Source organism: Chiloscyllium plagiosum, chromosome 12, assembly GCF_004010195.1.
Source record: "Chiloscyllium plagiosum isolate BGI_BamShark_2017 chromosome 12, ASM401019v2, whole genome shotgun sequence".
Lineage (NCBI taxonomy): Eukaryota > Metazoa > Chordata > Chondrichthyes > Orectolobiformes > Hemiscylliidae > Chiloscyllium > Chiloscyllium plagiosum.
The window spans coordinates 56,098,872-56,122,251 of record NC_057721.1 but is presented as its reverse complement, the minus strand read 5'-3'; the positions used below and the strand labels follow the sequence as shown (position 1 = coordinate 56,122,251).

The 23,380-nt window shown below is 38.1% G+C and overlaps 1 protein-coding gene across 1 annotated transcript in view; it reads right to left on the bottom strand.

The window, feature by feature from the left end:
• Window positions 1-5,212: 5,212 nt before the first annotated feature.
• LOC122555285 (mucin-3A-like) overlaps window positions 5,213-23,380 on the bottom strand; it is a 462,531-nt gene continuing 444,363 nt past the window's right edge. Inside the window, exons 56-60 of the mRNA XM_043701128.1 lie at window positions 20,590-20,669; window positions 15,730-15,759; window positions 13,808-13,966; window positions 8,594-8,716; window positions 5,213-7,648 (exon numbers count right to left, since the gene is read on the bottom strand). Of these exons, the coding sequence (XP_043557063.1) occupies window positions 7,533-7,648; window positions 8,594-8,716; window positions 13,808-13,966; window positions 15,730-15,759; window positions 20,590-20,669 (508 nt within the window). The 3' untranslated portion in view covers window positions 5,213-7,532. The remainder of the gene's footprint in view (window positions 7,649-8,593; window positions 8,717-13,807; window positions 13,967-15,729; window positions 15,760-20,589; window positions 20,670-23,380) is intronic.

The window sequence follows — 23,380 nt, the reverse complement described above, 5'->3', positions numbered from 1 at the left end:
GGAATTAAGGGCTACGGGGAGAATGCGGATAAGTGGAGTTGAAATGCCCATCAGCCATGATTGAATGGCGGAGTGGACTCGATGGGCCGAATGGCCTTACTTCCGCTCCTATGTCTTATGGTCTTATTTCTAAAGAGTAAGTCAAATGCATCTATGATTTCTTAACAACTTGTGCTGCCTCTGTTTGAAATAACTAGTCACATTCAAATTTTACTTTATAAGATGATAATAAACTATATTCACCAACTGTCCATTTACTAGCGCCTTGACTTTGTGAACTGCCTGGGGGCAAACTATATCCTACTCTAGAAAAAGACCTTTAGTCCTTTAATATAATTATGGATTCAGTTGCATCGTTTGAAGGAAAAGGGGGTTATCTTTCCTTTTGATATACAGCCATTCATATGTCTCATTTACTTTATTTGCCTTACCTGCACTCAGCAGTTTTTACCTCCTGTTCCCTGTGGTATTTTCATTTTGAGCTCCTTTTCAGATTTATTTTCATGACTTCCAGTAATGCCTACAGCCTTCCTGTGCAAGTTCTTGCATTCGGAATCATTGTCCAATTTCATTGCTGTGGAAACACTTAGGCTTTCGATTTTCACCTTCATCCTCTTCAGAAAAGCTAGTTGGTTTATAAATTCTTCTGTCAGAGTTCAACTAAATCTTAACTGACTCTGATGCTTCACTATTTGGAGTACCTGGTCTGTCATATTTCTACCTGCTGTTTTTTTTTGTTTACTTGAAACTTGCAAATTTGTCACGGATAGCTCTTCCAACTGCAAGAAGGGTTCAGCTGCTTCTCATTATTTTAGTATGGAAAACCTGGTATCTGACCTTTTTTATTTTTCACAACTTCACACCTGTCTTGCTTTGTTCTGGTCCAAAATATCCACTTCACTGGAAAACTGCATCAATAATCAAGAACAACGAAAATGAAATAGCAATTTGTACAAATTAAATAATATGCACGCAGACAAACAAAATCAATTAAGCCATGATGTGGAGGTGCTGGTTTTGGACTGGGGTGGATAAAGTCAAAAACCATGCAACACCAAGTTATAGACCAACAGGTTTATTTGAAATCACAACCATTCAGAGTTTGGCCCCTTCGTCAAGTGAAGTGAGAGGGAAGCACACAAATAAACCTGTTGGACTATAACCTGGTGTGAGATTTCTGACAATCAAGCCAGACAAAAGACAAACAGTTCAGTACCTGTGTAATTAGTAAAACAAGGACACAAACATGGGAAACCAAATTCTGAAGATCAAAAGTCTAGATCAGAAAGTTGATAGACCTGTAGCATTGTCCTTTTGATTTTGCAGTGCTGAGACATTGTTGTCTGTACAGTAATGGTTATTCTTCAATTCAGTGGTTGATCAGGTGAACTTGGGTCTTGTATGAATTCTTTCAAGCTTTTTTGGACTTTTCTATCATGTGAGGTGTGTTCACATTCTGATATTCAACCAATCAGAGAACTGTTGCCGGGCGAAGCTTCCTTCACTCAAAAGGTTCTTGGTGTTGGTTAACCTTGATTTTTTCCCCTCTATTTCAAAAAAAGCAACGTTGTATTGCACAGCTCAACAACATGGACCACTTGTTTGTCAAGTTTCAAACAAATTTCCTGGTATTCAATTACTGCAGTTCAACTTCCTTTTCAGGTTATAGTGCAAAGAAAAATTTAAAATGTCTCTTTTATAATATGAAAATGAAACGTCGGAGACATTTTGCTTGTAAACGATTCATTTTTTCCGCAATTTCCAATATGATTTACCATTGGGTCACATTTGACCATGTGAAGAAAGAGAACTTGGAAGGAATTCACCAAAAATGAATATTAATAATCGTAATGTATATGTCAAGTAATAGGGCAGTTGGAAATGGAAGAGGTAAATTAAGCAATGGGAGTAAAGTACTGTCAGATGGAAAAGAGGAGAGGAAACAATTGTCAATATGCACAAATAAGAGAGGTTGTATGACTTATTAAGGAGAATGTCACAGCTATGCTGAGAGAGGATATCTTACAGGGTTCATCCAGTAGCCATATGGACACAGCTCAGGAATAGGGTAGATGCAGTTTAGTATGGCAGGAGTTATACTCAAGGTCTCCTGATAGCCAGCAGGAGATACATGTAAGCGGATCATGGAAAGATGTAAGGATTGTAGTCGATGCTTTCAACTTCCCAATGTTGACTGGGACTCCCTTACTTTGAGGGCCATAGATGGGAAAGAATTTGCCAGATGCAAACAGGATGGTTTCTTGAAACAACATTAAGATAGTCCAACTAGGGAAGAGATTGTATGAGACCTTGTATTAGGGAATGAACCCAGCCAGGTGATTGAAGTTTCAATGAGGGAGCACTTTGGGAACAGTGATCTTAATTCCAGAAGTTTTGAAGTAGCTATGGATAAGGATAAGAATGATCCTCGAGTGAAAGTGCTAATTGGGGGAAGGCTAATTACAACAGTATTAGGCAGGTATTAGAGAAATTAAATTGGGGTGTCTGTTTGAGGGTAAATCCATATCTGATGTGCGATCGTCTTTTAAATGCCAGTTGATCAGACTTCAGGATCAGCACATTCCTGTGAGGATGAAAGATAAAGATAGCAAGACATATTGAAAGATTAATAGAAAAAAAAGGAAGCATATGTAAGACTTAGGAAACTGAAGTCAGACATGGCCCTTGAGAAATATAAGGGAAGCAGGAAAGAACTTAATAAAGGAATTGGGAGGGCTAAAAGGGCCATGAAACATTCCTGGCAAATAGGATTAAGGAGAATCCTAAGGCATTTTATATGTATATTAGAAGCACGAGGATAGCTGGAAAAGATAGATTCACTTCAGGATAAAGTAGGAGTTTGTGCATGGAGCTGGAGGAAGTGGGTAAGGTTTCTAGTGAGTACTTCATATCGGTTCTGGTTGTAAATTTGCTTGCTGAAAGGTTAATTTTCAGACATTTTGACACCATACTAGGTAATATATCCCCAATGAGCCTCTGGTGAAGCACTGGTGTTATGACCTGTTTTCTATTTAAGTGTTTAGGTTTCCTTGGGTTGGTGATGTCATTTCCTGTGGTGATGGTCCTGTTCTTTTTCTCAGAGGGTGGTAAATGGGGTCCCAGTCGATGTGTTTGTTGATAAGAGTTCCGGTTGGCATGGCATGCTTGTAGGAATTCATTTGCGTGTCTCTGCTGGCTTGTCCTAGGATGGATGTATTGTCCCAGTTGAAGTGGTGTCCTTCCTTCCTTACCACCCTCTGAGAAGAAGAACAGGAAATGATATCACCAACCCAAGGAAACCTAAACACAACCGATGTTACCGGATGTGACGAAACATCTGAAAACAAACCTTCCAGTTCAGTGAGCAAACTTCCAGCCAGAATCTTAACCTTAGTTACAAATCTCAAAACTTTTCATATTTAATTTACCAAAGAGAAGGACATAAGATTAGGGAGGGGTGTATTGATAGTCTAGGACATGTTGATGTTGAGGAGATGGTGGTGGTGTCTTGAAAAACATTAAGATTGATAAAGTCACTGGATCTGATGGGATCCAAACAGTATACTGAGGGAGGCAAAGAAAGAGATTGCTGGAGCCTGACAGACATCTTTGTATCCTTTTTTAGCCACAGGTGAGGTCTCAGATAACTGGAGAATAACCAGGGCTATTTATTTCTTTAAGGACAACAGGGATAATTCAGGAAAATATAAGTTAGAGAACCTTACATTAGTAGTAGGGAAAGGATTTATTCACATTTGGAAAAGATAGACTTAGTAGGGATAGCATAGCATTGTGCTGGGGAAGGCTTGTCTCACAAGCTTGACTTTTTCAAGGAAGTGACGAAAATGATTGAGGGTAGGGCAATGGATGTTGTCTACATGGGCTTTATTAAATTTGACAAGGTCCCTCATGGAAGGCTGGTCCAGAAGATTAAGTCACATGATGCCACAGTGAGTTGGTAAGTTAAAAAATAAATTTATTTGGTTATAGAAAGCAAAAGTGGTGGAGGGGTGTTTTTCTGACTCTAGGTTTGTGACCAGTGGTATTCCGCAAAGATTTCTATTGTTTGTAATTTGTATAAATGATTTGTATGAAAATGTTCCTTGTCTGATTAGGAAGTTTGCAAATAACAAAAATTGTTGGAGTTATGGATAGCAAGGAAAGTTGTCAAAGGATATAGATCATTGGAAAGTTAGGTGAAGGAGTGGCATATGGAGATTAATTCAGACCAGTATGAGGTGATGCCTTCTGGGAGGTCCGGTGCAAGAGGAAAATACACCATAAAAGCAGGACCCTTAGGAGCATTGATATACAGAGAGATCTTGCAGCAGGAGTCCATTGCTCTCTGAAAGTGGCAAAACAGTGGATGAGGTGATAAAGTAGGCGTACAACATTTTTGCGCCTTCAGTCTGGGCATTGAGTATAAAAGATGGCAAGTCATATTGTAGCTCTATAAAACTTCCATAAGACCATATTTAGAATATTGTGCGCAGTTCTGGTTGTCACACAATAGGAAGGGTGTGGAGGCTTTGGAGAGCGTGGAATAGAGATTTACCCAGATGTTGCCTGGATTGAAACGTAATAAGCTATAAGAAGAGATTAGATAAATTTAGATTGTTTTCAACATAGCATCAGAGACTGAGGGATCAACGTAATACAAGTCTGTAAAATTGAAAAGGGTGGATAGATGGAATCTTTCTGCCAGTGTGGAAATGCCAAATACTGGGAGGCCTAGGTTTAAAGTGAGTGGGAAAGATTAAGGGAGATGTGTGTGGCAACTTTTTTTTTAAACGCAGAGGGTGGTAGGTGCCTGGTATGGGCTTCCAGGCGAGGTGGCAGAAGCAGATATGATAGCAACATTTAGACAGACACGTGAACATGGATAGAGAGAATATAACATGCAGATGAGATAGGGTAAGTTATGGTCAGCACAGGCTGTATTGTTCTGTGTTCTTTGTGTTTATTCTAAGTCAGAATGGGAGTGACATGGAGAGGAACTTGGTGGAGTTCCCATGTATCAGCTACCCTTGACCTGGATTTGGATGGTGTTATGGGCAGTCTTTTTTCTGAATAAAAGGGAGAGAATTTTGAAACTTGGCTTACAAAATAGAAATAAAGAATATATTACATTTATAATTGTTTAAAAGTGTCTTCTGTTTTGTTGCTAATAATTTACATTAAGATTGCACTGATGACAGAACAAACCGGTAACAAAGGTTGGCATAAATTTTATTTAATTATGTCTTTATTCTCAAGATTATGACAGCATAAATGACCGCTATGGGCAGCCTTGCAAAATTTATCAAAAACTCTGCTCAAATAAAGCTGCTGACAATCTAAATACTAACTGCAGCCATCTTTTCAGAACTAAACTCCTGTTACTAGCAATGTCACAAGGGAGAAAAAGAATATATTAATATGCATTACTATTCTATAATATCCAGTTGAGGTAAGAATATTAGGCAACAACCTCCACAAATACTGAATAAGTTGCTACACCAACAAAGTTAAATGTCTGCAAGCATTTGAACCTCTTGTGTGCCTGGAGGTTTTAATGCATATTTCAGTCTAGCTGTTGTGCTCAACATTGTGAGCAGAGTGTTGGTAACTGCCTAAGAATGGTGCTAGAGATCTCATCTGAGGACATTGCAACTTGGAAGTTTGAGTATGCCCATGTCTGAATGATTGCCTGCTAAGTTGCTATGACGAGATTTCTGTGTGGACATGAATAAATGTTTGATAGCTGAGTGTTACTGCACTAACGTGTTTGGATATTGTAGTCTAGGTTCTCGATACTGGCACTGGAGGTGCTCATTTGTCTCACTACATTGTGAGCAGATATCAGCTTTGCTTTTCTGTTCTGTTGGGACATGTGAGCATTGGTGTATGCTGCCATTTCTATTGTATGTTTAGTTTCTTGTTAGATGAGGTATTAGATATAAACCTTGTTATGTGCATGGATACAGATAGCGTAAGGAGGTGGGGAAGTATTGGTGACCATTTGAAATCAGGTGTACAGAGATCTGAAAGGTAAGATTTTATGCTTGTGCTGACATTGGTGATTATTGCCTCCAATTTGGTGTATAGAAATTAGTGTCCTCTCTGTACATGCACAGATATTTGGTACCCTCTATATGAGCATGTGCAGATGAGTTGGCATTGTAAAATTTACGAAAACCACTCCACCAACTCTATTAACCATCTAAAAATATTAATTGTAGCCATGTATCTAGAACTATACTCACATTAGCAATGCCATTTTGGGGAAATTGCAAATGTTAGGTTTTTTAATTCATTTGTGGTACGATGAAGGGCAAAAGAACATCAAATACTGAAAAAAATTGTAACTGCAACAAATGCAAGCATTCTTAAGTGGGTGCGTATGAATGTTTTTGCTGAATATATTATAGATGCTGTTGCTGGTACTTGTTTGTGAAGTTATTTGTAGGAGTATTTGTGGATGTATGGTCTTGTATGCTCACCATCACATGGATATTTACATGCACTAACCAAAAAGAATTTGACATTTTAAACATTTTGAATGTTACAATATCTTGGCTGTAAATATTTAGCTTTATTCAGTACTGAACTAAGTAATGTATGATCAACTTAACAAGCAGAATCAAGAGGGTTTTTTTTGTCCACTGATACCTTCAGTACACTTTTGGACAAAAAACAAGGCATATATGTAGTTACACGTCACAATTTCATTTTGGGTACAATTTGTAATATTACAGGCTGCTTAAGGATACCCAGCAAGAGAAATTGCTCCATTCTGTTGCTGAAGCTAATTGTTCAGCAAATCTAAATAAAAAAAACCCTTCTATACTTTGTGAATAGAAGTTACAATTTATGTTCTGTGTTTTTAAATACATTCCTGATAAATAACATTTAAACTATTATATTCAGAACTGAGGGCATAGGGAGCCAGCTTCCCAATGTCAAAACTTGTGTTTTTAAAAAAAAATTTGGATGTACGTTTTTGATAAATAAAACACATTTTATAGGACTTTTTAAACCAAGTTATTAGCCAAAGATAGACTTGTTAACGGTTACAAACTAGGCAATGCTACCATTTATTTACACCACGCTTGAGTAGTGAGCACCAACTTATCTTTATATATTTAGATGTTCACAAATTTTTAAATGGTCACTAATGCAACTTCTGAAAGCAGCACCAATTTAAAACAATGTCCAATGACAAAAATAAGTGCAAGTTTGTCAGAAAATTGCTAGATATTCTCTATTAATGTTATTTTATTACTGCCCTGTTTGGTGATCACATTGTTCTAAATCCTTTTAGGTTGTGGAATAATTATGTGCCTTGGAATGGGTACATTTCACCCTGTACCCCATTATATAAAGATTTCTGTATGGCTTCTTTAAAGAAAAGAGAAACATCCTGTACATTACATGTCTATTTAAATCTTACACTGAATATAAGGAACAATATTGATGGAACACAAAGTGATTCAGTTCCTTTGGGTTTTTGCTGCTGCTGCTTTGTTTTTTCATAAGGCAGTTGTTAAGATTCACCATTGCCCAGGAATGGCTATACCGCACTCGTACCAATGGACGTAATTGATGTGTGTTCGTCCACCTATTGTACCAAACATAACCGGCTCCTGGCGAACACTTCGGTAAAAACCTACAAGTTACAAGAAAACAGCCTTATTTAAAGTAACCTGATACTGATAGTATTAAACATTATGATTATTTCAATTCTGGCTAACCAGGTGTTTATGTGGCCTGTTCTTTATCAATAGTTTTAACAGAATACATGCTTTTTGAATGTACACTACTTCCCCTTCAACTGACACTATGGAGAAGATTTAGAAACATCAGTTTTTGAACAAAATGTTAAATTGGATTTCTCTCACTATTGTATTACCCACATGATGTTTTCAGTGCAAATACCAAGGAGTATTTGGCTGGCCAACATATTAAAAGCACAGTAAAGATAAACATGAAATACAATGATTGCAGTCTAGACTTTCCCTTTAGTCTAGATTGTACGAAAAGTCTCTGCATGACTAGAAACATTTTTTTTGCTATAAATGGCTTGTTCAGTTTCCAGGTTTTGAACCCTACATCAGATAACTAAATTCCAGATGTCTTGTGAGCAACCTTTATAGATTGAACAAAGAGTGAAGTGGGGAAGGAAAGAAATATACAATAATCTAATGTTTTCAAACCTTTGAATGTCTTATGGAAGGATTCTGCTGGTAAATGATGAAAAACTGAGCCAGGTCAAATATTATAATTTCTCCTTGTGAATATTACTCAAACATGGCTGAGAGTTATGCATTCCTCAGACAACAAACTGTAACACAATACAATTAACTGGTAACATTCATCTCTAGTGAGGAAGCTGACCATAGGTTTGAATTCAAGCTGGAAGCAGAGCTGGACAATACAGCAAAACAATCTAGCTTTAAGGGAGCGTGAACCACTAACTTCAATCTGTACTATAACTCATCCTAGATAAGTGCAATGCTTTCATAACTACTTTCTGATCATATATTAAAACATAGCACAATCTAGGGCTATCAGATCAAGATCAGGCAATTATAATTATTGACATTTTGCTCACCTTGTCTGATTGGCAATTGTTCAGGAAGGAGATGTTCCCCTGTTCTGCCGTCCAGGAATGAGTCCACAAACTGACAGTGATCCTCCCCATGCCCAGATAAATCTCCTATGTTGTAGAAAATTCCTATATTTTTAAACAATAAAGAATAGTATCTAGTTTAGTAACAATGCTAAATTGTAGGTGATTTTTTTCCCTTCGGTGAATTGCATATTCCATATTTGTACAGTACAGATCTGTTCGTTGAAGACTTGAATTGCATGAAAATTCATCGCCTGTATTGCAGACATTGGTTTCACACACTTTTCAGCAATTATCTTGTAAAGTCACAAAGCCATGAATTTACTTCTTAAACACTGAATTTATTATTCATTCCTGGATTTTTCATGGGGAGAGATACTCTCCTTAAATCTATGGTGCTTACTGCCAAAGGCCTATAGAACTTTTGTTAGGTTCATCCACTCAGTTGGATGATGGAACTAGAATAATTCCTGAACTAATTGCAGTTGGGTTGGGGGAATTGAATTGAGATGAACCTGCCAATAAGTTTAATGGAAACAGAATAATTGCGCCAGATTTTGTTTCCATGTGCGTATGCTGAAAGGAACTGAATTGCCATGGTTAGTAGATTACTTACAGTGTGGAAACAGGCTTTTCGGCCCAACAAGTCCACACCAACCCTCCAAAGTGCAACCCACCCATACATTTGCCCTTCACCTAACCAATTCATCTGACCTGCACATCTTTGTGACTGTGGGAGGAAACCGGAGCACCCGGAGGAAACCCACGCAGACACGGGAGAACGTGCAAACTCCACACAGTCAGTCGCCTGAGGCGGGAATTGAACCCGGGTCTCTGGCGCTGTGAGGCAGCAGTGCTAACCACTGTGCTGGAAATGTGTTGCTGGAAAAGCGCAGCAGGTCAGGCAGCATCCAGGGAAGGGCTTATGCCCGAAACGTCGATTCTCCTGTTCCCTGGATGCTGCCTGACCTGCTGCGCTTTTCCAGCAACACATTTCCAGCTCTGATCTCCAGCATCTGCAGACCTCACTTTCTCCCCTAACCACTGTGCCGCCCAAGTAGTTTGCATATGGCATCCAGCTACTTAGCCTAGGTTTCAATTTGCCCATAGCACTGAAATCGCAAAAGGGGAGACACTCAAACTCACACCAAGCACCCCATATCCCTGATACACTTTTTCTCTGTATGTTATTAGGAACAGTTAGCCAGGTTTGAGACGACTGTAGGTGGTTCATTACTCAAGACATTTACCAGGATAGTCTGGGATACAGAAAATATTATTCTGAATTGTGATTTTATCAATATTCTATGTGCCCTGTAACAATACTTAATGATTTCTATGGATTCAGAATGCCAGTTGCAGCAAGTTGTCTCTGACATATAGATTTATAGATGAGTATAATAAGGATTTTCTATTCTAACAAAGACTTTGCATTTATGTGATGTTAATCTTCTATGAGATGACATTTTCCAGACACTTTTAGCCCATAGATTAACTTCACAAATATCAACCAAAATAAACTGACTCAAACAATCTTATATAAACTGTATTTTTCTGCACTGGCTTGCATATTGATGCCGCAAATTATTACCAATCCATTTTCAAACTGAACCCACAGCAACAGAACAATAATTCTCTTGGCCAGAAATTCAGCAGCATTCGTTTTTGGATATTTATCCCTCAGCATTCTAACTCACATTCTACTTTGAAAGTCGAAGAGCTCGGTATTTTGGGTCTTGTTCTGCAATAGAGGCTTGCATTGACTCCTGTGCCTGTTTTCAGCGAAGTGATTACAGTCATAATGTAAAAACTGGGAGCGAGAGTAGGACATTCATCTCAAGCCTGCCCACCCTCCTATAAAATCATAAGATTTGTCCTAGGTCTCAAATCTGCTATCATTCTATCTGCTTTTAACCTTCAATTCCTCAATATTTAAGAACATATCTACCCCCTCTTTAAAGCAGCTTAAATGAAGAAGCACTGGGTTTTGGTCTGTGAGCAAAGAGGTATTGTGGGCAGGTCTGTTCGCCAGAATCTGCGTAATATCGAAATTGTCCTTCCCCTAATTGACAATTGACTTCTGCACTATCCTTATCCATTTCCACAAGGATTTTGAAACCAGACTTATGGTCACTATCCCCAAAAGTTTCACCCACTGACACTTCAACCACTTGACTGGCTTCATTCCCTAGGATTAGGCCGAGCACTGCCCTATTTCTAGTAGGATTATCTATGTACTGGCACTAAAAGCTCTCCTGGATGCATTTTAAAAATTCCACCTTTTCTGATCCTTTCACACAAAGATGATTTCAATTAATGTTAGCAAAATTGAAATCCCCTTCAACTATAACCGTATTCCTGTCACACATCTGTGGCTTGCTGACATTGCTACTCTTCTATATCCATTTGACAGTTGTGAGGCCTGTAGTATAACCCCAGCAACATCATCATACCTTTTTTTATTTCTAAGCTCTATCCAGAAGGCCTCATTTGAAGAGCCTTCTAAGGCATCCTCCCTCATTACTGTAGTCTCTAAACTGGCTTAGCAAGCCACTTATTTCTATCAAACCTATAGATCAAAAAGGTGGCTTCCCAGAAATTTCTCATTGAAACTCATCACTTGCAATAACTATCAGCCATGCAGTAAAGAATTTCTTAATAGAATCATTCAAAATTCTTAATGAGAAACCTTTAAAAGGAACAGCAAATGGCCCATCCGGTTTTGTTGAATTACCCATTTGCACCCACTTGGAACTAGTCTCTCCAATCTCCTCCTCATTCTGCTCATACCTACCCACAATTGCTTCCCCAGACTCAGCCTTGGATTAACAATCACCATTCATTTGTGTGTTTCTTTCCAGCATCTGGTCACTTGAGCAAAACTCCACCCATGCACCATGTTACTGACGAGGATTTGGGTGAAATATCTCAATAGCTGCAAACTCTTGGCCCTCACAGAAGTTTCCCCACTTAGCATTAGATGTGCATTTATAGTATTTTCAAATATGTTCTTGAATAGTTTAGCCTGAATGTTTTCAATGACCTAGGTAAAAATAAGGACTGCAGATGCTGGAAACCAGATTCTAGATTAGAGTGGTGCTCGAAAAGCACAGCAGTTCAGGTAGCATCCAGGGAGCAGGAAAATCGGCGTTTTGTGACAAAAGCCCTTCATCAGGAACAGAGCTCTATTCCTGATGAAGGGCTTTTGCCCGAAACGTCAATTTTCCTGCTCCTCGGTTGCTGCCTGAACTGCTGTGCTTTTCCAGCACCACTCTAATCTAGAATCTGTTTTCAATGACCTGGTCAACAATCGCATGAATTGTTGCTATTTATTGAGGTTCAATTTACTTTTCTTCACATCCTTTGGAAACTATCCTGAATTGGTGGATTTCCTAAAATTTAAACTAGAGTTTTGCCTGTCTCATTTTTAGGTTTTAATCCCATTCATGAGCATTGTGGATGCATAATGATTACATATTCTTAAAATGCATACTTTTCTAACCCCTGAGACAGTTCATATGGACCTGAGATCTGAACACAGGTTAGGGGATCTAATTGAACTGATACAGTGTATTCTTTTCCTTCATAAAGGTAAACTCCTTTGTGTTTGTACACTAATCTTAAAAGAATTTTCATTTTTCTGCTCTTTTACTCTTAAATTGTTTTCAGATTGGATTTCCTGTTTACTGCCTAACAATACTCATCAAGTGGTGCATGCGTCTCTTTTGTCCCCAGAACCACTAATAAACAACAGATTGTGCTTCCCAATCAATGTTAATTATAAGATTGACATCATGAGTTAGTTTTTAAATGAAGAATTATATATTTCGGAAGCTTTTATTTTCTAAATGTCATTTGGTTTTGTTCTATTTTTCTGTGTTCATTTAAAATACTTATTTTCCAACTAAAATATCCTCAATCAGAACTCCCCTCTCACTAGCTGATTATTGTCTGAGATTTTAGTTAAATAACAGATTTGAAATGTACATTTTTAACTTCATTGCAGAGAAGGTGCTGCTAGAAATCTTTACTGAAAGGAAACTGTCTTTTTCAGTACATTTCATTAAAGGGGCAAGGGCACTCTTGACATACACATGGAAGGGAGGATGTGGTTACTCAACCTCATCAGCCATAAATTTAACATGGCATGATTAGAAATTTTTTGCAGCTTCCAAAATTGTAGAACTCCTACAATATGGAAAGAAGCCATTCAGTCTATAGAGTCTGCACCACTTCTGAAGAGCATGCCATCCAGACCCAGTCCGCTAGCCTAACTCCATAACCCTGCCTTTACCATGACCTCAGGAGAATGTCTGTGTGAAATTTACATAGTCACCTAAGGCTGCAATTGAACCCTGGTCCATGGCACTGTGGGCCAGCAGTGCTAATCACTGAGCCAATGTGTTGATAAATCTTTTCAGCAGTAATCCAATAACTGAGTACTCTCCAGTGCTCAGTGCTTAATTGAGCAGCACTATGCTTTTTGTTCAGTAACTTACATTAGCTTCAGGTTAAGACATGTCTTGATTTTAAAATCCTTATCTGTGTTACTCTCCATGGCCTCATTTCTTTCCTCTTGTCTCAAGTCCCGCATCCCTCAGATATTTGTGCTTATTTTTTAACTGTTCCACTATTGGTGGCCACACCTTCAGCTGCAAAAGCCCTGAGCTCAGGAATTCCCTTCCTAAACTTCTCCATCTCGTTTACCTCTCTTTCTCCCTTGGGGACAATCCCGAAAACTCTACCCAACATCTCCCCACTATTTTCTTACATGACAATGTGCCAAATTTTGTTTTACCATGCCCCTGTGGGCAGTGGGCAGCACGGTGGCACAGTGGTTAGCACTGCTGCCTCACAGCGTCAGAGACCCGGGTTCGATTCCCGTCTCAGGCGACTGACTGTGTGGAGTTTGCACATTCTCCCCGTGTCTGCATGGGTTTCCTCCGGTTTCCTCCCACAGTCCAAAAATGTGCAGGTAAGGTGAATTGTAGTGTTAGGTGAAGGGGTAAATGTAGGGGAATGGGTCGGTGTGGACTTGTTGAGCCGAAGGGCCTGTTTCCACACTGTAAGTAATATAATCTAATCTAATCTAATCTAATCTGTGTTGTACCTTGGAAAGTTTTATTTTGTTAAAAGCACTTTGATGGAAATGTTAGTTGGTGAAATTATGATATCACATTTAAAGAAAAATCATACCTGATAGGGAATTACTGAGGTAAATCTTGTATCTCAGTGAATTACACAGAATGATACCAACAAACTTCCGGTACCGGGTACGTTTGACAAATTGCTTGCCTTGACACTCTGAATACGAATCAAATTTGAAGGAATATTGAGTCCAGATGGCATCTTTCCCTATTAGAAAAAGAATGAAAATGAAGACCAAAGGGTGAGCTGTTCTCTTCCAGAATTGCAATGAACTGATTCAAAATGTGGTCAATATGACACCATCGTTTGTGATCTTACATCGAGGTGCACAAATACTTTCCAGGAACAATACTTTTGACATCTTCAACAATAAACATACCAGTTATATGCTTCCATATTTTTATTCACATCAATACTGCATTAGGCTTTTTAATAGATATTTCTCAAGTCACCATTCATACTGTTTCATGACTGGTGGCCAGGGAATATAAGTATGTCACAGCATCAAAAATATTGAAATCCCTCCCTTGAGGTATTGTGCTGTTACTCCCTGTAATTAAGGCTGATGACATAGTTAATAATTGTTTTATATGCACAATTCCTTTGAGTTAATAGATTTTTTTAGGATTAGCCAAATATTCTCTAGTGGTTCACAAAGGATGCTAATGACTACCTTCTCAAGGGCAACTAAGGATGGGCAATAAATGCTAGCCTAACCCACGATGCCCACATCCTATGAATGAACAATAAAAATGTGTAGAAATGTTAATTTCCATGTATCCGCTGTTCCTGTTTGGTTCCTTTTTCTATCTCTTCTCCCATTTATTACAATAGAAACTTTTGCACAAGAAAATCAAAGTCAGTTCAACCAGTTGAAAGTTCATTTAGCTGACATCATGTGATTTAAGTGAAAGGCCTGAGTCTCTTTCTGGTGTGAACCAAGTATTGAATGTTATCCATTCTGGAGAATAGTCACACTGGACTTGAAACATTAACTCTGTCTCTCACTCCACAGATGCTGCTAGACCTGTTGTGTTTCCAGCATCCATAGTATTTGGCCCGTTATTGAATGTTATCATTTTTATTGGATAAATTTATCCAAGTACTATTTTGAAAAAAAAAGAGTTTTAATGTCTTCATTTAAAAAAAAATGCTTACTTTAAGACTTGGAGAGAAAATATCCATGCACTGATTTTCCATTCCAGAGGCTACTCCCAAAATAAATCTATCAACTCAAAAGAATTGGGTATCTAAAAGAATCATTACTATTGACATCAGCCTTGATTATAGGGAATAACAGCCCAATTGTAAATTATATTATAGGCGAACAGTCTCTGTTTCCATGGAAAAGAGACTTTTTTTTGGAAACTAAGTACATTAACAATTATAGGAATATATAATTAAGAAAAATGCATTTGATTGAGCCAGTTATTATAAACCAGTGATTCAATGTCCATTATATGCTTGGTATCATTACAATGAAACGCTGTGAGATTAAAGAACTGGACCATTAATTAGAGTATTGGAGAAACTAAACTAGAAAGATATCCCTTTGAATAAAGATTTTTTTCCCCATTATTATAAAATCCCAAACTTATCTAAATAATGTCAAAGAAGTTCTGTGTTCTGATTGTGAGCTGACCAATAACTGACTGATAACTTAGTTGAAGAAACATGTAGGGCTGGTTCTGTACAAGCCATCACTGTATTGAATGTAATGTGTAAATATTGTTGGATTATAGAAATAACCTGTAATGCAGACCAGAAAGTTTTCCTAGTGGGCTCTTGGGCATTAATGTTCAGTCTGAGTAAACCACATTAAACTAAAATCATGCATGTAGTATTTGTAATTGAATGCTTGGCTTCACCATTCAGCTGAATCCAACCTTGGCAGATTTTAATACTATTAATATTCATCTTCCATACTTTCATCAGAGAAAAATGTCCAGACTGAAATTTGTAGCACTCACCTGGTACATATTCACTTACACTGGGGTCCGCTACAGGGTTTGGAGGTGGGAGAGAAGGGAAGTAAAAATGGAAAATAAAGAAGGAACATTAGAAAATGAAAGTTTTACAATAAAGCTTTTAAAATAAACATGTAATAGTATTTCAAAGGTATATGTCCACAAATACTGATTCATTTCTGCTTATTGGTGTTTCTTTTGAAGACACTGGAAAGCATATTTAATTGGGAGATCTTCACTTCTAGACTTTACCCAGTGTACTGAGTTTAGAGTCCAGTTTTTACCATTGTTGCTACTTTATTGTCTAGCAAGATATAGAAACAGGACCTTGATCTATCGTTCCATCGAAAAGCACAACAGTGGAATATTACAGATTAATCTGTTATCACTGTTTAGAGCTTTATAAATGCTTTACCACAAAGTGCTTTATGTGTAATTTTGCAGAAATAACATACATTCACAAGGGTCATGTCCAGTCCAACTCTTTTCCATTCAGAGACATTTTCCCTTTCCAAAGCATTGTAGGTGATTTCTTTCAGCAGCCCCCTTCCTTCAAATTATTGGGGTTGGCTCTTTTACTGCACTTACCCAATTATCAGACATTACCCCTCCAATAATCTCCAATATTCGTCCAAATATTAGGATAGCTATATCCTGGTGCAAAGCTGATCCATAATGAAAAATGGCTAAATTTCAGTTCCTCTTCCTCCTGCTTTCATCTGGTCTTCCTGATTCCTGTTTTGGGCTTTCTGTTGTCTGTTATGGTCGAACTACAATTTGCATCCTTCACCAACGTGCCTCCAGTCCACGTACTTCTTGTCACTGCTTTGACGTTCAATGCCTCTGTTCATTTTGGCAAGATGCCTTATTTTTAGTAACTTGACCAATATTGTCTCATAGTAGTCATAAATCATAAACCAAAGCCACGGCTGCAGGAGTTAAGAGTTTCCCAACAGATTCTGGATTAGTGGTGCTGGAAGAGCACAGCAGTTCAGGCAGCATCCAAGGAGCAGCGAAATCGACGTTTCGGGCAAAAGCCCTTCATCAGGAATAAAGGCAGAGAGCCTGAAGTGTGGAGAGATAAGCTAGAGGAGGGTGGGGGTGGGGAGAAAGTAGCATAGAGTACAACAGGTGAGGGGGGGAGGGGATGAAGGTGATAGGTCAGGGAGGAGAGGGTGGAGTGGATAGGTTCGAGTTTGTTTCACGACATGGTTGAAGAGCTTCAGGGCAGAGGAAATGACCTGGGAGTTGCAGTGGGAGAGGGACTCGCTGAGATTCTTGTAGAGAGAGGAGGAAAACTTTTTCAAGGCAGGCATCCTTGCAAGAGGATTCGCAGTAGGGTTAAAATCAACCAGGTAAAAACAATGACTGCAGAGTTAAGCAAAGTGCCTAAAGATGATACTAGTCTTTATTTGTAGGTACAGCTCCCTGCTAAATGCCAATGGTTGACATTCGAATTAGTTAGCAAGAAGAAAACACAACAAAAGCATTCCCTATTATTATGATCTCAGTATGAAGTTAAAGCACAAATTGTTAGCTCATTGCCTACTTCTGTCTACATGCATCTGAAATTACAAGTTTGATTTCTTTTGTCAGATTTAAGGACATAGAGAACTCCAAAAAAGGCACACAATAGAAGTAACAAATCAGCTATTCTTGTTGTAAAGTCTGACCTTTTGATATATGCCACATAGAACATAAGCACAACTGCACATTTTCAAATTAACAATTGTCTTGTTCTTTTTGATCATAAATCTAACGCCTAATATTTTCTAACTGTGGACAGATTTGGATATCACTTTGCTAATTTAGTGATGAATGTTGCTTTTACTCAGCAGTTTTGGCATTGGTACAACACCTTCCTGGTACTGGTCCAACAGTGAATATGAAAAAGTACAGTGCAAAATGGAAGAAAGTAGCAAAGGAGCTATGCACCCTGTCTATAAAAACATTGCAGCAAGAAATCTTTTATTTGGAGTTATCCCAAATCATTATTTTTAAAAAAGACTTAACTGTCTCAAACTTCCTTCAAGATTTGAAATACTCCCCATCTAAATGTCTTTTGCATATTTGGATTTCTAGCTTTTAGACAAAAATACCAATGATTATGTACTTAAAACCCCAAAGATGATAGCAACAATTCAGAAAAGCAAATGTTCCCAGATTTCAATATGGATCCAATTTTAAATTTGCACACCTGGCAGAAAGCAAGTGAGAAACTGGGACAGAAAGGTTCCCCTTCCACCTTAAAAGTATAACAATAATTGGCTGCTTTTAGTAAGTGTGCTGGGAGACCACCAGGGGTACTTGGCACTCTTTACAAAATGTGGACTGGGTTCCAATGAGGCCATTGAGCCCCGACTGGAATTTTAAATTCAGCTTTGCATGAGAAAACCATCAAAATTCCCTCATGATTCCAGTCTGGCAGCAAGTAGATCGAGTAAAAGGCAAGAAATTTAAGCAAATTTTTTTGGCTGGTTTTTGGGTGTGAAGAATGAAAAATGCAATCCTAGTAACATTACTGGACTAGGATCCATGATAATAAAATCTCATCCTGACACTTATGGCACTCGTGCAAAAGTGGCCAAGGAAGCCACTCGATATTTGTAAGCACCCACTTGATTTTCTAATGTCAAAGAATAGAATTTTACACCTGGTCGTGTCCACATTCAACTTCTGTCCAACATTGAGGTTTATTCCTCATTCCAGTCAACATGGTCTAACAAGCAATTTAGTTGCATAAATAATTGCTTTGGCCTTGGGGTATGGGCAAGTCAGGTTTTGGTCTAGATCCTGAAGCATTCATTTTAAATTGCTCTTATTTTGCTTTTGCTCTTATTGCTCACATGAAACTCATGTTGGATCATTTACATTTGTGGAAGCCAATGAGACATGACTGGATGCTGTAATGTTTACAAAGTCAAATAACCTGCCAATACATCTCTCCCTAACTTTGTGATACCTTCTAGCCCCATGACCCTGCAAGATCTCTGCACGTCTCCATCTCGGGCTCACTTGCATGAAATGACGAAAGGCTGCAAAGCAGCCATGGTTTGAAGACAGTCGTTGCCATTTGCAGCCCTGATTGATATGCTAGCTATTTTAGTACTTCCTAATGCTAAAAATGAAGTGCAGATGCAAATGTTGGATCAAGAAAGCTAACTCAGAGAGGTTCCTTTATTTACTTTCTGCCATTGTTTACTTAGGAACTTAAAAATAAATGCAGTTGATGGGAATAATTTGCAAGAAATATTTGTGGTTGATTTTTAATTGTGGAGGAAAGAAGCATTGGTATAGCAGCTGGTTTTAGTTTGGCTGCTGTTTATCTCAGCTTCTAAAGAGATTCCCCTCCTTTTGCTTCACAACACTCCATCCTGCTGTCCCTACAGTACTTGGTATTCTCTTGTAACTGCATTCCAGCATATTGTATAGAAATCAGTAAAAGCTAGCAGACAGGTACAAAAGAAAATAAGCTGAAAGGCTATGGAATGTTGGCCTTTCTCAAGGGGACCAGAACAGAAAAGAAGTGGAAGATATTTTACAGCTGTGCAGAGCTCTGGTTACACCCCATCTGGTGTAACTGTATTTAATTCTGAGCACTGAACCTCAAGAAGAATTTATGGGTCTTGGATTGCAAACAGCACAGGTTCACAGAATGATACCTGGGTTAAGAGTGTAAAATCTTGAGAATTTTGCACAGACCAGGTTTGTATTCCCTTGAATGTAGGTTACAGAGTGAAGGCAGGTGAGCTGAGGGCATAAATTGCTATCATTGGTTGAGAGAGTTTCATAATTGGCAACACGTATATTCCAGGGTATAAGGTCTACAGGTGAGAAATGGAAGGAGGCAGGGGTGTCACAAGGACTCAATTGCAGCAGTATGCAGGGATGATATCATGGAAGGCTCTTCAAATGAAGCCATATGGGTAGAAATTAAAAACCAAAAGGAACAATCATATTGCTGAGACCATACTATAGGCCTCCTAACAGTCTGAGAGAAACAAAAGCTGATTTAGATTCCCTATAGTGTGGAAACAGGCCCTTCGGCCCAACAAGTCCACACTGACCCTCCGCAGAGTAACCCACCCAGACCTATTTCCCTCTGACTAATTTCAGAGAAGTGTAAAATGTTTAGTGTAGTGATATGAATTTCAAATTCCCCAACATCAACTGCATAATGTGAAAGGTTGAGAGAGAGTGGAGTATTTAAAATGCATCCAGAAGAGCTTTTAATCCAGTCTGTGGAATGTTCTACAAAAGAGGGGGTGGTCCTGTACTTAATTTTAGGTAATGAAGCTGGGAGAGTGTTCGAAGTATCAGTGGGGAAGCATTTTGCAGACAGTGAGCATAGATCTCAACTGTTCAGGAGTGACTTCAGAAAATATGTCTTCCACACATTGGTATGATGAAACTCTCTCCTCAACCACCAACGTCTCCAACTCCATCCCACACACACACACACACACACACACAAGTATTGGGACAAGTTCAATTTAAAGTTTCAAAATTGTGAATGCCAGTTTATTGCTAGGCAAGTGTACTATGTAAGCAATGTGAGCAGACAGAGTTAAACTATAGATTGGCCATGATGTGACTGAATGACAGTTATGATTTGGAGATGCCGGTGTTGGACTGGGGTGTACAAAGTTAAAAAATCACACAACACCAGGTTATAGTCCAACAGGTTTAACTGGAAGCACTAGCTTTCAGAGCGCCGCTCCTTCATCGGGTGGTTGTGCACAATTGGTGTTGTGTGATTTTTAACTGAATGACAGAACAGCCTCAAGAGGTTGAATGCTGTACACCAATTCCTGTTTTCACAGCTGTGGTGCATTCTGAAAAGAAAGAGAAATTCAGACTTACCGGATTCTGTAACGAAAGAACGTTGTACACTGGATGGACCTTTGCCATGTATATTTGTGGCTGTCACTGAGAATGTGTAGCTGTTAAATAGACAATAAGATTAGTATATTTATTCATACATAATTGTCTTGTAAATGCCTATTATTACTTAAGAACAGTCCAATCGTAACCCTTTGAAACACGAAGTGCAAATCACTGGGGCAATATTTCAAATTGGAAGAAAGTGAGGACTGCAGGAACACTCCAGGATCTGCACTCTTGACTCAATATTGTAGAGAATTCTGACAAAGTTTACATCATATTCCAAACATCTAATCCAACAGAGATAAACCATCCAGGATTGACAATGAAATTATTCACTATACTAATATAATTAACATAAATATAATTCCTGACCTGCAGGAAGAAAACTGACTAATTTTTACAAAAATGCAGTGTACTTTAGTTAAGCTAGGTGTCTTTGACTCTATAAGCTGAGCACTACATATTGGCAATGACCATTAGGTAAAAACACACGATGGTCCAGCCCGACTGTGCCTATCAGGTTCATATGATGCAACTATATCAGTCTAGTAATGTCCTTTGTGAAATGTTGCTGTCTCAAGGTCTCTGCTGTGCATACAAAAAAACAATATTATGATATTCCATCTCTGAAACAAATTTAAAAATAAGGCTTAGTTTTATATTTTCCTCCAGGAGACAGGTTATTGGTAGTCTTGTTTTATTCTATCTTCTTTGTTGCTGACTATGTTCTTTTCAAATCCAGGTATTCTTTGGAGAATACTCTTAAGTTCTGAATGGATTTGCAGGTTTGGAGGCCCCATTGTAAATGCTGCTTTCATTGCTGTACCTACCTGGGGCAGGGGAGGGGCAGGGGAGGAGCAAATACGTCGTCTGGACATGAATATCAGCTGAACGTCAACAGGATCTAGAGATGCAACCTATCCATTTCAAACACTGCACATTCAGGACCAGAAATGAGAACCAGCCAAATGTTCATTCTATTTTAATCGCTGAGCACAAGGAACTTTTATCAAGAGAATTAGCTTGGAGGCATTACAATGAAAATGCTGAAATATCAATTGATACTTATCCTGAAGTTAAGCCCTTTACACTCATTTTTAACTAAAATATAAAATTATGATGAGCAAATAAAAGAATGCCTATACTAATTAAACCATCCACGTAGCTGATTTGCAGAGCTTCCTGTTTAAGTAATTGAATTTCTCAATCTAGACCTCTTTGTATGGTCTTGCTCTGTAAACTATACAACAAGCAAGCAGAAACAATGATATTCTGCTTCCACATTATTGCAATAAAATGTGAATTATTTATCTGTATGATTTAGATTCATAATTCTACATTCACTTATATTTGGTTACAATGAAAATCAAACATGGGAATTCTAATCTTGAGTATACTTTACTATTTTGAAATTATGGGACAACAGAATAATAAAGTGTAGGAGGAGGGCATTCAGGGCATTGTACCTACATTGGCTGTTTGAAACAATTATCCATCAAGTACATTCTCACTCCTTTCCAATCGCCCTCAATTTTTTCCCCTCATCAATTACTTTATCCAATTACTTTTTGAAAGTTATTAATTAATCTACTTTAACCTCCTATTCAGACAGCTCATTCCAGAATATGACAATTTGCTGTGAAAAAATGTTTTCTCTTATGTTGCCTTTGGTCCACTCTATCAATCCTGTTAATCCTGTGCCCTTTGGCAGAGAATCCTTCTGAAACTGGAAATAGTGGAATTAAGGAGAACTATCCAAATTCTTCATGATTTTGAATATTTCAATCAAATTTCTCCCACATCTCCAATTACAAACAAAAGATAGTGAAATCTCCCCTACTGATGTACAAGCTACACAAAAGGCATTTTGATCTGGTGTGTGGCCCATAATGGGAATTTTCTTTATATTGATAAGGGATACCTGAAATAGGAATGTAACAGTTAAATTTTGCTGTACTAAACATGTTATAGTTTGTCAATACAGAAACGTTCTAAGGAAACATCTGCTGCTCTGATATTCTTGGAATGAGGTGTGTCTACAGGAAGCATTGCAAATCTATACTGTGTTTACTAACAGGCCTAAATCACTAGTATGGGCATGTAGAGATTTACTGCTTTGGATTTCTTCATAATGGTTGCATATATTACTACTGTAAAGTAACAGATTTCAAATATTCTCACCTTTTTCATTTCCACATGGTGCAAGACTGATGGTCTCTCCAAATTCATATTAGTAAATTTGGGACATTTTGAGATGATTTAGTACTGGCTAAAGTGTACCAATTGATGCAGTGTGTATGATTTTTGCTTGTTAGAGCTATTAGGGCAAATGTCAAATAATGGAAAATAAAAACTGACCCAAATTGAAACAGTACAATCCAATTAGTTCCATTGCTTTGCTTTTGCCCACATCCCTGAAAATTTTATTCCTTCAAATATGTATCCAATTTCCTGTTAAGGATTATTATTGAATCTGTTTCCAGCACCCTATCAGGCAGTACATTCCAGATCTTAATAATTCATTGCATAACACTTTTTCCTTATGTAATCACCAGCTATTTTGCAAATCAACTTAAGCCTTATGTCCTTTTCAGACTGGAGGTCCGTGACCAGTGGTGTGCCACAAGGATCGGTGCTGGATCCATTGCTTTTCGTCATTTATATAAATGATTTGGGTGTGAACATAGTGGTATAGTTGGTAAGTTTGTAGATGACACCAAAATTGGAGGTGTAGTGGACAGCAAAGAAGGTTATCTCAGAGTATAAC